This window comes from Canis aureus, chromosome X (genome assembly GCF_053574225.1).
Source record: "Canis aureus isolate CA01 chromosome X, VMU_Caureus_v.1.0, whole genome shotgun sequence".
Lineage (NCBI taxonomy): Eukaryota > Metazoa > Chordata > Mammalia > Carnivora > Canidae > Canis > Canis aureus.
The window spans coordinates 39,575,827-39,591,119 of record NC_135649.1 but is presented as its reverse complement, the minus strand read 5'-3'; the positions used below and the strand labels follow the sequence as shown (position 1 = coordinate 39,591,119).

Here is a 15,293-nt window from a genome sequence, read left to right as displayed (position 1 = left end):
GTGGTTCTGTTGCACTGCTTTGCAATGTGAGCACCTTGAAGGCAGGAAATCCTGTGTCATCTCTGTATCTGCAGGCCCCTAACACAGAGCCTGGGGTGGAGAAGGCTTTCAGCAGCAACTGTTGAAAGAAGGAAATCATAAAAAGAGAAAAAAGAGAGGGAGGTGGGGAGGGGAGAGGGAAGAAGGGAGAGGGAGGAAGGGAGAGTGCGGAAGGTGGAGGGCTAACAGGAGAGACTATTTAGGCTCAGAGAAAGAAGTCCCTTCAAATTCCACACATCTTTTTCCTTACAACTCGGCCCCCACTGGTTTCTCCATTTGTCTGTTCTTTTAGTCTAAACCATTGGCTGCCACACTTCCAAACTTCACAGATGATCAAATTAGAAAAGAAAAGAAATTAAGATAGCTAGATTGAATGTAAGCCACTCTTGGTTTTACTTTTTATTTTGCCTTGTTAGGACATTAAAAAACCAACCTGCTGAGTAATATTCCATTGTATACATAAACCACATCTTCTTTATCCATTCATCTTTCGTTGGACACCGAGGCTCCTTCCACAGTCAGTCGGAGAAGGACAAACATTATATGTTCTCATTCATTTGGGGAATATAAATAATAGTGAAAGGGAAAATAAGGGAAGGGAGAAGAAATGTGTGGGAAATATCAGAAAGGGAGACAGAACGTAAAGACTGCTAACTCTGGGAAACGAACTAGGGGTGGTAGAAGGGGAGGAGGGCGGGGGGTGGGAGTGAATGGGTGACGGGCACTGGGTGTTATTCTGTATGTTAGTAAATTGAACACCAATAAAAAAATAAATAAATAAAGGCATGTGGCCACAGTCACCAAAAAAAAAAAAAAAAAAAAAAAAACCAACCTGCATCTGTCTTCTAGTCCTCTACATGGAGTAATTTGTTTCTATGAAAAACAAACAAACTCCACACCATATTATCCTTAGTTCTCTCTTTTCACCACAGTCTGGTAAAAACTTTATTACAGACTGCCATTGGTTGCTATACCAACACTTGGGAACCACTGGTCAACCACCCAAACTGTAATTCTAGATGATGCCCTTGTATTTTCCTCCAGAACCCTATATAATGGAACTATAACCTTGCCACCTCGGGTAGTTTTCAGTGTTTAGAGAGGGTCTTGCTTTTTCTGCCATTCCTTATGCTCTTCCCTCTGCTGAGAACACTTCCTGCCCACCTCGAAAACTCTGAGTCTTTTCTCAAATGCTGCCAGTTCCGTGAAGTTTTCCTGACCATCCCAGGACATTAATGATCCCATCATTGGTGTTCCTGTAGTACAGACTCATTTATTTACAAGTCTGCCTTCCCTGGACTGAAACTCTTAAACCCAAGGCCCTGCAATTGGCAGAGGACCTGGAACATAGTGCTCCAGATATGTCTTGATGAAAACCACATAGAGGAGTTGGACTTGATCTGATGGGCAGTAGACAACTGTCATAAATTCCCAGTCACAGGAATGACAACGTCCAAATCTTTTAGAAAAGTTCTACTTGCAGTGGAGACCAGGACAGATCAAGTTGGGAGAAAGCAACATCATGTAGGATCAGCAAGAAGGAGGGTCTGGCAATAGTGGGCTGGAAGGTTGACCTGGGCTAGTCTGATTGTAGCCAATATATATATTTTGAATTAGGAACACTAAAAATTCACATTTTTATTTCCTTTTTTTTTTTTTTGTCTCAACCAGATTAATGGCATTGGAGCTAATTGATAAAATACTGAGCTGGGGAAAGGAAAAATCTTAACCATCTCAGTCCTTGGGAATACTCAGGATGCTGGCATCCTTGCTTCTTTAAACACAGGTCAGGTGTTTAAAGGGCTGGCCCTCATTGTGAGTTGCTCAATCTATATTCCAAGACCTCAGCCTCCTCTTTCTGTAACCTTTTCTCCATCTTTTTCAATCAACCTCTTCACAAACCCAGTGCCTTTTCTCCCTGTTAATAAAAGTTTATCTGAGAAAAATAGTCATTTATGCTTGAGGATGAGATATTTAGGTATCCCTTCTCCCCGAGAGTAGCTGCACTATCAACAGGTTGAAAATTTGCAGGTAGGGACTGCAGGTAGAGGTATTTGCATGGAACCCACATGAAGTCTTTCTTGGGCCTCTGCAAACAGAGGACTAGAAGTGGCCACCTATGCTGATAACCAAGATTAACCTTGGTCAAAGCATCTCATACATAAAAAGAGGCCATTTGATTCCTGGTCGACTCTGGGAGGGAGCATCGATCATCAGCTTCCTCATCTATAAAATTAAGGGGTTGGACCGATGAACGTCTAAGTTTTTTCCTAGCTCGGACATTTTGTGGTTTTATGATCATCAGTTCAATGCTTCAAAAAATACAATGTCAGCCAGAAATATTGAAATCAAATTTTATTTTTGGAAAATGGCATACACACATCTTGCAAATGTACACAGAAATGAGAATGAGATGAAGAACAGAGCTTGAGAGCCAAAATGATTGCAAAAGCAGCTCTTTGGCCGCCTGGTATTGAATGCCGTGAATCTGCAGCATTCACAGTTCACAACACGTTACACACATGGGGAACTTCTCTAGACTTTGAAGTCCTCTAACCAAAGAAAGCCCTCATGAAATTGTGGAGGGAGGGAGGGGGATATTAACAGGCACGGGAGATGAAAAGGGTCTGCTCCAGCTGGTTTTACATGGGCCTCATCAAACCTGCCAGTCCAAGTAGGAACAGCAAACCAAAAAGGAGAGTGCCTTCTTGGAACACCACTTTAGAATCATAGTCTGAGAGCAGGTCTAGGCATTGCCTGGGAAACCAACAGCAATGCATATACATGCATGTCCTTGTCTTTTCTGGCTGTAACTCTTTTGAGGGGGCAGCTAAAAAGTCCCTAAATTATCTGCCGTCTTTCTCCATTTTTCTTTTTCTTTCTTAATAAGTATTGCTTGTTGGTCAAGCAGAGCCTTCTGAGGTCTCCAAATACCTCAAAACTGCTGCAGGGATAAAGGAACATCATTGTCCACTGTCTTTCAATTATATGCAATTCCGAGAACTATTCAACTCTGCCATGTAAGCAAATGGTCAAAGACATTCCCAAGCTGCCACTGATTTTTTTACGCAAAGGGAAGTTGAGTCTTTGATCATAATGTCACCCCTTGAGAAATGGTTGCTAGCTGCTGAGAGACTGAGAAATTGCCTTTCCCCCCTTTTTGGTCTGTTTGTTCTTTGTTGACTTTACTTGGCAAAAAGCATCAGGCCCCCAAATCAGTTATTTACAACTGTAAGACACCTGGGAGCAGGGGGAAGGGGAGGGAAGGGGGACCACAGGGAAGAATATATTCTTTTCAGAGGTTAAAATGAGTTATTTAAGAAATGTGATGTACAATACCATGCATTTACTCTCCAAAGCTAGTCACTAGCAAGCTAACGCCTCTAATACTACAACCACCAATTACAGCTGTTTTGCTACACTTAACTGAGTTCTAACTACGGCTATAGGGCAGAAAGGGTGGGCTGTTTCCATTTTAAACTTTCTCCCTTTGAAAATGGCCATAAAAGCATTTTCTGTACAAGTTTAATGGCACAAAAAGGTGACCCAAAACTTTTTTTAAAGAACTTACCACACATGAGCAATGCAAACTTCAATCAAAACATGCATTAGTTGTGTAAGTCATAAGGGATCATTGGCTTCAAGCTGCAATATATTGCAGGACCATACATGAGAGACGTTTTGGTATAACTTCTTACTTGCTTGAATCCCTTTAAGAGAACTTATAAGGAAAAGCCATTGGAAAGGGCATTCCATATAGCATTGCCAAGCAATGACATCCCCAAGGGCTGTGCACCATGTTGAATAAATTAGCACCTACAAGCTGACTTCTTGAGGCCCATTAATTACTCTTAATGTGGACTGCCTGTACAGAGATAGGAACAGTTGGAGTCCAGAGTAAATGTTTAGGTGAATTTAGTAACATAAGGACAAATACATTTTAGTTAAGTGAGTATTTCTTTCTATAGTAGGGGTTTGTTAATTATCCTTTCCATTTAAATCAACCCCAATTGCCTATCAGTTCAGCTAAAACAGTTCAACAGTTGGCAAACCCCAAACGTAAGATTGTTACAGACAGCTTAATGTGTCAGTGGGTAAAACTTGAAACGAGTTGCTCCCCCACCCCCACACCTAACGCCCCTGCCCGGCCAAACCAAATGACAGCAGAAATAACCTGTGCTCTCTCATTATATTATATTGCAGCTTTTTAAAATATGAGAAAATCAAACAAAATCTGTTAATAGTATTTAGCTGATAGGAATCCATGGGTGGATTTTTCTGTTCAGCTGATTATTTCTCTGAGCACACTTCACTGCTCCACAAAATGGCAGACTAAAAAGGAACCACAGAGTCTTCTGTACAGCGCTTGGAAGGCAAAGACCTAACAACAGATGGGCTGTAAGGAAACTGCTTGTGAAGATCTGCTTTGGGGAATCGCAACTGAAAATGGAGAAGAAGAGTCAGGATCAGATTGATTCCAACCTCCATACTTCTGACTGAACTGTGGGATCAGCACTGGTTAAGTCCAGAAATAACTTCACATCACCAAGGCAAAATCCCAGGGCTAAGAAGAGGGATATGCCCAAAACCTAGACATGGAGGAAGAAAGGAATAGAACGGGAGACATCAAAGAAGCAAGAGAATTGCAGAGGATGAGGGATGGGCGTTTGTACTCTGGAAAGAGAGAGTGATAGTGGAGTATAAAATTGAGAGCAAATCTAGTGTGCTAGAGAGAGAAAGAAAAGACAAAGAGATACACTGGGGAGGTAGAGAGTGGCAAAAAGACATTGATTCCTCAGGTTATTCACCCAGAAATGAGAAGTTCCCACATCTCCACGTTTGTGCCTTCATTCACAAGGAGTTTGTTCTAACTTCTGTTGTGCCTTCCAACCTCTCCCAACTAGCCTGTCCTAATCAGAAGCAGGAAGATGCCTTAATTTCCCAAGGGAATTCTGTACTCCCCAGACCCCAGCTCCAAGCATCTAAAGTAAGATAAGATTGCATCTGATTCTGGAAGATGCCGGAGCCTATGAAATTGAGGGATACAAATGTAGGCAGTCACAAGTGGATTCGAGAGTCTTGTCGTTTGATAGCCACTGTCACACCACATAGGCCAAAGTGGGATGTCTGCATAGATCCTTAATAAGAAACCAGTAGGAAGTAATGTTGACACTAAGAAGTTGAATGTCAAGGCCACATTATACCTTTGGGGATGCTGAATAAGCTCTAGGGACCAGGGTGGAGAAGACAGAAGAGACAGTCTCCTTTTCCTGAAAAGATAGGAGGGGCAAAGTCCCTTCAACTAGGCATACTGAAAGGCAAGCCGATGGGACAGTTAGCCTTCTAATCTCTGAAAAGAAACAATGGAAGGGGCTTAAGAGGAACTGCTAACAGACCCAGCTCATAGTAGGTTGACCACTGGAGTCAGCACTCTGTGGGTTTAGAAATGCATTTTCCTCCCCACCCCGTGTCTTGGCTGTTGTGACAAAAACCTCCAGCCTTTTTTTTATGTAAACTACTAGGGAAGTGAGGAGTGCTAACTGGAGGAAGAATAAAATTGAGAATTCACTTTTAAGAAATGGATGGTCTGCATTGTCTTGGCCCATAATTACAGCCTTTAGGGCAATCCACTGAATATTACCAGCACTAGTCTGGGTCCGGGCCACCAAGAGCCAGAGAACCTGTTGGAGATGCCTCTTCTACCAAAAGGTATGCATGGGGAATCAATGCATTATCTTTGCTCAAGGTGGTCATACTTACAAGGAAGAGGAAACCCTCTATGGATTCACAGAACAGTGGACAACGCTACATAAAGAGGTCCCCTTCCAGGGGCAGTGGCAGAAGTGTGACAATTCCATTGCTACACAGGAGGTGTAGCAAATCACTTCTGGCACATCGATGTCTGGAATTTCATTCTCTCTCAATTCCACGTCCCAAAACATAGGACTCTTAACGCCCCCTCATCTCAGGTGAGCTTCAAAATACTGACAGTTTACTAATGAAACCAGCCTAGACCTAAGAGCCAAATCCCTTAATGCAATGCATGATTGAGGCCTTGCCTTGGAGAATCAAGCGGCCCTTTGTGGCCACATACAGGTTCCAATGGCTGTCTTCAAAAAAATGAATCTCTGGGCAGCCCGGTGGCTCAATGGTTAGGCGTCACCTTCAGTCCAGGGTGTGATCCTGGAAACCCAGGATCGAATCCCACATTGGGCTCCTTGTAAGGAGCCTGCTTCTCCCTCTGCCTCTCCTCTCTCTCTCTCTCTCTCTCTCTCTGTCTCTCATGAATAAATAAATAAATCTTTTTAAAAAATGAATCTCTAATGCCTTTTAGTCCCCAGAGCAAGTTGGGTAGCAAAGGAGGTCATTCAAACCCTATGGTCCCAGGGCATCTGTCTGGAGATGTCTCTTGGCATAGATGTTTCAGAGGTAGGCTGATCCTGGAAAACAGTCCCATCAGTGTGCCAGAGCTCACTTGGGGCACATGGGCATGCTTATTCCCTTGTCTGAGGGACATGTGTTTTTAAAAAAGAAAAGCTATTTAGAACCAAATCTGAGGGGGATCAGAACATGTCCTTCCAGAGTATTGAAGGGATCAGGGAAGTAGACACAGTTTTGTCCAAAGCAAGCACTGTGGATTGCTGCCCTATGACTTGGGCTGGGTGATTCAAAGAAGTATCTAGGGGCTCAGACCCCTTGTCTTTCCCTTCTTCTTAGAACTATACATCCACTTTAAGGTTCCTTGGTTACTTCCAATTGGGGAGGCGAAGCAGGAAGAAGAGAGAATTTCCTGAGAAGTGGAGTAAGCCCAGAAGGAAGTCTCTTGGACCTGAACTAATGAACACCCCCCTTAGTTCCCAGGAGGAGCCATGGTATGAGGAAACCACGTGTTCAGACCCTGTTGCCCTGGTTTCTGCCATGGAAGGCCACAGGACCAAGCAGTGTACACAAGAAGACGAGTATGGGGTATAGAGCACGTAGCTTGCTATTTTAGTGCAAACACAAGGAACCAAAGTTTAACATCAGCCAGGGTGCATTTTAGTTACAAAGCCCCTTGCTTATACCTGGAAATTGTCCCCATTGGGGCAGGATGGCTATGGGAACATTGTAGTTGAGAACCACCACAGTGAGACCGTTATTTTCTAGCTGGGCTCTCTCCCATATTTTAAAAGAAATTATGGCCAGTGAATGGCAGTCACAGTCATTTAAAAAATACTGCAAAGCCATCTCAAAAAATCAGGACAAACAAAGCTATGTTCTGCTCTTCCTTCCTTTCCCTGCTCTAAGAACAAGAAACATTTCTCTCAGCCTACAAAGACCCAACCAGTAGGAGATGAAATGAGCTGACAGGGAAAGTCAGTCTTCCCCCATCTCCACTGGACAGGACTGGAGCTCAGAGGGCTGTCCTGAGGGCTCCTTGAGGTGGGGCAGTGATCCCCTGTGTTGAGTTGACAAGGTCAGGGACCTCATTGTTCCTGTGGGTTCTCAATGCCTCCTTCTCTTTGGGGGCATCTGCAGTCCATGTAGATGGGAACCATGTGAACACAGGGAGAAAGGGCCGTATTAGGTTGCTGGGTGGATTTCCCACTGAGCTCAGGGCAGCACCATATGGCTCCAAGATGCAACATGACCCTGGGAAAGAATTCTCAGGAGTCTAGTGGAAGGCAATACAGTTCAGTGGGAAAAGGCCCTGGAAAAAGAGCCAGGAGATGTGGGTTCTAATCCCAGCCCTGCCCCTAGCCAGCTGTGTGACCTTGGGGAAATTACTTTACCTCTGCATCTCCATTCCTGGCATGAAAATGAGGAATTTGGAGTAGATGATGTGATCCTAAGGTTCCTTCCAGCTAGAAAACTCTATGATTCAATCTAGGCTAATACTAAAGTCCTTAAGGACACAAAGCAGTCATGCTAATGGCTATCCTTTCCAAAACAGTGAAGAGAAAAGGAAATTTTCTCTCAATTTATCCCTAGTTAACACTACTTATGAAGTTGTTCAGCCCAGCCCCCATATATACATTTTGCCCTTCTTTGTCCCTATTTCTATTTCTGTAAGGGAGAAAAATCAGGAGGTAGGAACAAGCAACAGATAGACTGTGTGTGTGTGTGTGTGTGTGTACGCATGCACGTGCGTAGCTCATGCACACGTAAAAGAGGGAGGGAGGATGTGGGGAGCGGTGGCAGATGCTCACTGAATGACTTGATATTTGCTGAGTGTGCAGAAGGTAACACAATGGGACTTTAGTGGTAATACTGGATTGAGCAAAATCCGGAATGAATGACGGGGGTGAAGGCGCTCAGTGACAATTTTTTCTTTTGCCTTGAAAATGGGCCAATTTAACATGTAATCATTAAACACTTGAATTTGGAATAAGACCAAGCCCCCTGAAGTGGCAGTACAGAAACATTCTCCTATAATTGATTCAAAGAAAGATGGAAGATCTACTTTTATTACTGAAGACTGTTGGGTCAAAGGCCACTCTAAAGAAAGTATGTCCATTTCGTACATACGCCACCAGTGAGGAAATGCTCGTGAAGATAGCATAGGGCCTAGACAGGAGGAAATCCAAATTCCTCCTCTGGTCTTGCTCTTTACCAGCATGTTGGTTAGTTGCCTCAGCCTCTGTTTCACCTTAAATTGAAGGAACCAGGCTGAGATCTGGAGAAAGCGGAATCTTTGAGAGGTCTGTCCTGAAGATTAAAAATAGACCTGTCTACACTGGTTTCAAACTCGCCTACAAATAAAGGAGCAGGGCAAAGGGAGATTCTCATGATTTGGGGTTCTTTGATGACCAACTTAACCAGGAATTGGTAGTACCGTCATCAGGACTTTTCTTGAAGCATAATTCTTATAGCTAAGGTATCTGAGGCTTGTCTAGGGACATCTGAGCTACCCCTTCCGCCACCGAGTCCCCTTCTACATATGCACATCAGCAATGCTACCAGGTTGCCACGGATCCATGTAGGGGTATTCTGGAGCATCTCCTAATCATGAAGCAACTGCAAGTACACACACACATACACACACCCCAAGCTCGTTCCAGTTCAAGTGGAGAAACAACCGCGAGTCACTCAGCAGCCAAACAGCGGCTTGGCTTTGAATGCTGCACCTCACAAACTATCCAAAGGATTACAAAGAAATAAGGAAATCTTCATATCTGCTAAAAGCAAACACAGAACTGGCATGCATGGCTTTCCCTTAAATTTAGTTGTCTTTGCCATTATGGGCTATGATTACAGACAAAAAGCAGTGTTATGAACCGGTGCCTCAAAGACTGAGAACTATTTCGAATGATCAGTCCTTAGCAAAGAGAAATCCTTTCTAGTGTTAAAGACAATCGAAAGGTTTCCGTGTCTTCAGTATGAAATATCAGAATTGTAGATAAAAAAGAGTTGTTGCTTAAAATATGCCATAACATTTCCTTTAAAATATAATTAGAATGTCTGGTCCACATTGAAATTATTAATGTAAGCAGAACTGTTAAAAAGTTATCAAAAGACTGATTCTATTGAATTGGCCTCTGCTATTCATTTTGTTTCCTCCTGGAGGTTTCTGTTTGGCAGTGACAGCATGATTTCTAAACTACGTTATTCTTTTGCATTTTTTTTGGTAAATTTTCTGCATGTGTTTTTTAGACAAAAGAAAAATCACCAGTTTATAAAAAAAGGAGCCTGAAGTACAGACATGAAGTTTTATAAAAAGGGTATTGGTTTCTTGCTATAAAAAGTGACTGAAAGGTATCAGACCTGAAAACAAATTCTCACAGTGTTTTCAGTGTTGGCTGTTTACAAGGCATTCAATAGAACAGAGATAGATGGATACCATACAGTTTGTGTAATAACTCGCTATGTTAGACAGCCTCCTAGAGGAATTGGGTATAGGAAGTCCCTCACCGCCAACTCTTAATTGCTTATTGATTGCAAATTGCCCCACTTGGAGAGATTGACAAGAAATTCACTGAGCTTTAGAAACTCTACTGAAATGTCTACAGTGTTTCTCAATTCTCTCTAGCCCTGCACTGGGCTCATCTAAGCATCTGATGTCAGAATTAGGAGTTGCTGGTGTTTCTCCCCCCTTGACAGCCAGAACTGGTGCGAGACGATAAACTGGGGGCTTGATTGGGAGTGAAGAGCGAGGCGTGGGAGCTGCCTTGTTGCCCTCCCAAGATCCTCCAGCATTCTTGAGATCGGGAGACAAGGGGCACTTGTGTTTGTCACTCTTGGATTTGCCAATGAGTTTCTTTCCCACAAATGCATTTTAAGTGCTATGTATGTAAACAACCCTCTACAGAAGGAAGACTGTCGTGTATGAGCAAAGTGAAACGGGAGAAACAATGCAGGCGCCTAAGTTTTCAATAGAAAGGTCACAGATTAGCATATTTTACATCCCCAGAAAGTTACCCCAAAGGATGGTTATCAATCTATCTCTTATAATTGGTAACTGTGGATCAGTGGCCCAGAGGAGAAATCACAGGAACATAAACCCAACATATTACAGTGTGTTTTAAAAAATAACAAGAACAAATAAAAACTTGAAAGCACCAATAGCCCTGTTGGACACTTGAGCATAGAAGTACCCTATTGTAACTGTAAGCTTGGATTTGTACTCTGGACTCTGAACATTCTCTTCTCCTTCACATGGAATCACCAAGTGAGTCCGAATCATCCAAGGACAGAGGCAGGTACAGATCCTGTAAGAAGATAAGAGATAAAGTTAACTCCTTTTCTTGCCATCTTGGGCTCTGAAATGGGCAAAATAGGATGACTTTTTTTTTCTAATTAGTATTTTCTCTAATTTTTATTCTGAACTAATTATAGTTTCAGAGGAAGCTGAAGTATAGGGAGGTATACTTCTACTGATGTACCCTTCACTCAGTTTCCCCCAATGGTAACATCTTGCCATTTCCATTTGCTCATGTGTGTGCATATGCTTGCATGTGTATATGTTGTCCTATGCAATTTTACCACATGTGCATATTTGTGTGACCCTCATCACAAATGAGATACAGACCTGTACTGTCGCTAAAGAGCTCCCTCATGCTACCCCAATTTAGGGCTACAGCCCCCGGTCTCCCACCTCTAAACACCCTATGGCAACCAATAATCTGTTTCCCATCTTTACAATTGTGTCATTCTAAGAATGGTATACAAATGGAATTATACAGTATGTAACCTTTTGGGACTGGCCTTCCCCATTTAGCATATAATTCCCTGGGGATTCATACAAGTTGTTGCACATGTCAGCAGGTTTACTCCTGTATATTGCTGAGCAGCATTCCATAGTGCAGTTATACCACAGTTTGGTTAACTATTCACCCTCGAAGGGCATTGCAGGTTATTACAAATTAAGCTTGCTATAAACATTCCTCTACAGGTTTTTGTGTGAACGTAAGTTTACATTTCTCTGGGATAAATGCTCAGGAGTACTACTGCTGAGTTGTATGACATTACATGTTTAATTTGTAGACTGCAGTATTGTTTTCCAGAGTGAGTGTACTATTTACATACATTCTCACCAGAAAAGTATTAGTGATCCAGTTTATCCATATCCTCACCAGTATTTGGCGATTTTGCTACTTTTTTATTTTAATTATTCTTAATGAGTTTGTAGTGATATCTAATTATGGTTTTAATTTGCATTTTCCTGATGGCTGCTGGTGTTAAACATATTTTCATGTCCATAGATGACATCTGTAATTCCTCCTCAGTAAAACGTTTCCTTAGGTCTTTTTTTTTTTTTTTTTTTGAGACAGAGTGCGAGAGGAGGGTGTGGCAGAGGGAGAAGGAGAGAATCTCAAGCAGAGTAGACTCCACACTGAACAGAGCCCAACATGGGCTCAATCTCATCACCCTGCAGTCATGACCTGAGCCAAAATCAAGAGTCAGACACATAACCAACTGAGCTACCCAGGCACCCCTCTTCAGGGCTTTTGTTAATTTACTAACTGTTTTTTTTTTCTTTCTTATCACGTTTTAACAGTTGTTTGTATACCTTTAGTTAAATATGTGCCCTGCAAATATTTTCTCCCACTCTGTAGCATGTCTTTCCATACCTTTTGCATGGTCTTTGACAAAGCAAAAGTTTTTAATTTTGATGAGGTCCAGTTTATTATTCTTTTTATTTTATGGATGGTACTTTTATTGTCAAACTTAAGAATGCTTTGCCTAGCCAAAGATCACAAGATATTCTCCTCTGTTTCCTTTTTCTCTGTTTTACATTTATACCTATAGTCCATTTTTAAAAGTTAATTTCTACATAAGATACGAGGTTTAGGTTAGCAGTCATTTTATGGCCTTTGGATATTCAATTGCTCCAGCGCCACTTATTGAAAAGACTTTCTTTCCTCCACTGATTGAATCTGTGCCTTTGTCAAAAATCAGTTGTGAATATAAATGTCAATTCATTTCATGGTCCCAGAAAACTGCCAGGTCCTGAACAAATGCCTAACCCTGAAAATGTACCTCATTTGCCTACTTGCAACTTATTTCCTGATGCTCTTCCATTTTGCACCAGGAATTAGGATCCATGGCTTCAATGCTGTCCAAGGCTTATATGTCTTGAGGAGATTGGGAGGTGATATGGCATTGGTTTTTCCCACTGTCCCCAGAACTGTATTTGGAGGTACTTCTGATTCCTCTTGGACTTACTTCACCCATAATCTAAATCAGTGATTTTCAAATCTCTGTCTCTCAATCTCTCTCTCTCTCTCTCTCTTCTCCTTCTAAATCCTCTATTCAAATGAAATTTTGTTTGGAAGCCCAATACATTAAATAAATAAATAAATGTGTAGCTCTTGTGGTTGAATCAGACATGGCGAAGGCAGAATTTCACCCATCACCAAATGAAGAAGTTTGAAAACCACTGCTATCATTCACATTATCAGCAAGATACTAAAGGGAACTGAAAAACTTAGGTCAACTGTGGATATTTAAGAGATTCTCCTTGGTATAATAGAAACAAAGAACGTAGGTAGAGACTTGTCCAAAAAATTGGAGCCTATAGCTTCTCTGTGAGTTAGAGGGAAAAGTGAAGATGAGGAAGAAGGACAAGAAAAAGGAGGAGAGGGACTTGCTTATCTAAATATTAAGAATGCTTTTTGCTGTGGGGCACCTAGCTGGCTCAATCAGTAAAGCATGTGAGTCTCGATCTTGGGGTTGTAAGTTTGAGCCCCATATTAGGGGAAGAGATTACTTAAAAATAAAATCTTTAAAGAAAAAAAGAACACTTTTTGCTGACAAGGAAGGGGTAAGAAAATGTTTAGGCAGCTTCAATGGAAAGAGGAGCTAAGTATATTCGGAAAGCTGAGCTTTTAGTCCTGAATAATCTATACTGTGACACTGAAAAAGTCTTTGACTCTTGGTGTCTTCATCCTGAAAATTTAGTATTGGAAAGGACAATATGTAAGGTCCCCCTCCACCTCTCAGTCTGTTATTTTGGACCCTCAAGGGACTACTTAATCATTAAAAAACACAAGAAAGGCAACTATAGCAAATAGACTCACTTCTTACCAACCCACCATCCCTTCACGGTAGGGGCTGACAAACTTTTTTTGTAAAGGGCTAGATAGTAAATATTTTGGGCTCTCTTTGCTGGTTACATATGGTTTCTTCCATGTAGTCTTGTTTGTTTGGGTTTTGTTTCTTTTACACCCCTTTAAAGATATAAGAAACATTTTTTTTACACATCGGGGGACTACCCCAAAACAACCAGGCCATAGGCAGTATTTGACACCCTTGTTCTACACTACCAAACACCCATCTCTTATAAAACTGATACACAGGTAAGAAGTGCAAGGCTGAGGAAACAACAGGAGTTCAATAAAAACTTGTAAAATTGAATTGGTACACAATTGGGTCACATCTCTGAAGGGATTTTAGTTCTCTTATACTTGAATAAAGTGAAAATCGAACATAGTCAAAAGTATCTTTGAGCTCTAGACTTCCATAATGGCAAAGAAAGACTGAAAATCTGCTCCTGCAGTGACACTGGAAAAATGGTCAAAATCAACTTTTTCAGAACTCTGGAAATTAACCAAAAGCTTTCAGCAATCCAAAACGTGTTTATTCAAGAAAAATGGCTGAATTTTAGTAAGAATATCAAAATTTGTAGTGCATTAGCTTGTTCTATTTCCTTTTCCTCTCCCCAACTACAGTGTACCTTTGAAAACCAACAGCCTCCCAATTACAGTATCTGAAAAACAGCAACTTAGCAGTGACCAGAGAGTGCAGAATGAGTTGGAAGCTCCCCAAAATGCCCCCATTCCCAGAGAATTGTCACTATTTGACCTGTTTAGTAGCTCCTTGGAAACTCCCACTCATGGGACTCTTTATTTGACCTGACGAAAAGCACACTCACTGTGAACCGCCTTTTCAGGGAGCTTAATCAGCTGCAATTGTTTAAAATCACAGCTGCCTAACATAGAGGAAACTGTTGGGGTAAGTGAAGCTGCTCAAAACCTTAAAAGGGAAAAGCTACAGAATTAATGTCCATAGGAGACTTTGAAAAGCTCTAACATATTCACATATTCCCAGGAATCTCTATGACATGGTACATGATCAGGACTGGGTGTATTCTGAGAAGAGACCGAAGAAGGTCCTAATCTCTCACCTCTGGTTGGCCTTGGGGCCCTCCTCAAGCAGCAAATGAAGGCTGAGGCAAAGTTATAAACTGCCTGACAGAGCACTGAAACCATCCCCAACACACACACACACACACACACACACACACACACACACATGCACGCACGCACGCAGTGTTTCAGCCAAGGCAGGGAAACTTATTAGATCAAAGCATTTAAGAAAATATAGGAAAATTATCCTTCAAGAATGAAGGAGAAAACAAGACATTCTCAGATAAACAAAGACAGAGAGTTCATTGCTAGCAGACATCTCCTCCAAGAAATACTAAAGAGAAGCTTTTGGGGCGGGGGTGGAGGGACTGAAAGGACAATAGACGGTAGTTAAAATCCATATAAAAAAGAAAGAACACTTGGTATATGTAAATATATAGGTAAATACAAAAGACAGTACAAATTTATTTTTGTGACTCTTTCTTCTATTAACCAGTTCAAAAGACAACTGCATGGAATAGTGATTGTATAAGTGTGCTGATGGACTAATTACATTATAAAGATGTAATTTGTATGTCAATAAGAGCCCAGAAGGAGGGGGAGGGACAAAACTGTACTATAGTAAATTTTTTAGTGTTCAATTGAAATTAAGTTGATATTATTCCAGAATAGATTGCATTAAGATGT

The 15,293-nt window shown here is 41.6% G+C and overlaps 1 protein-coding gene across 6 annotated transcripts in view; it reads right to left on the bottom strand.

Annotated features, from left to right (window-relative positions):
* Positions 1-2,379: 2,379 nt before the first annotated feature.
* Positions 2,380-15,293, bottom strand: part of DCX (doublecortin) — a 140,183-nt gene continuing 127,269 nt past the window's right edge. For all 6 annotated transcript variants that reach the window (XM_077889930.1, XM_077889931.1, XM_077889938.1 and 3 more), the window contains one exon: positions 2,380-10,727. In XM_077889930.1, coding sequence (XP_077746056.1) covers positions 10,671-10,727 — 57 coding nt within the window. In that variant the 3' untranslated portion in view covers positions 2,380-10,670. The remainder of the gene's footprint in view (positions 10,728-15,293) is intronic.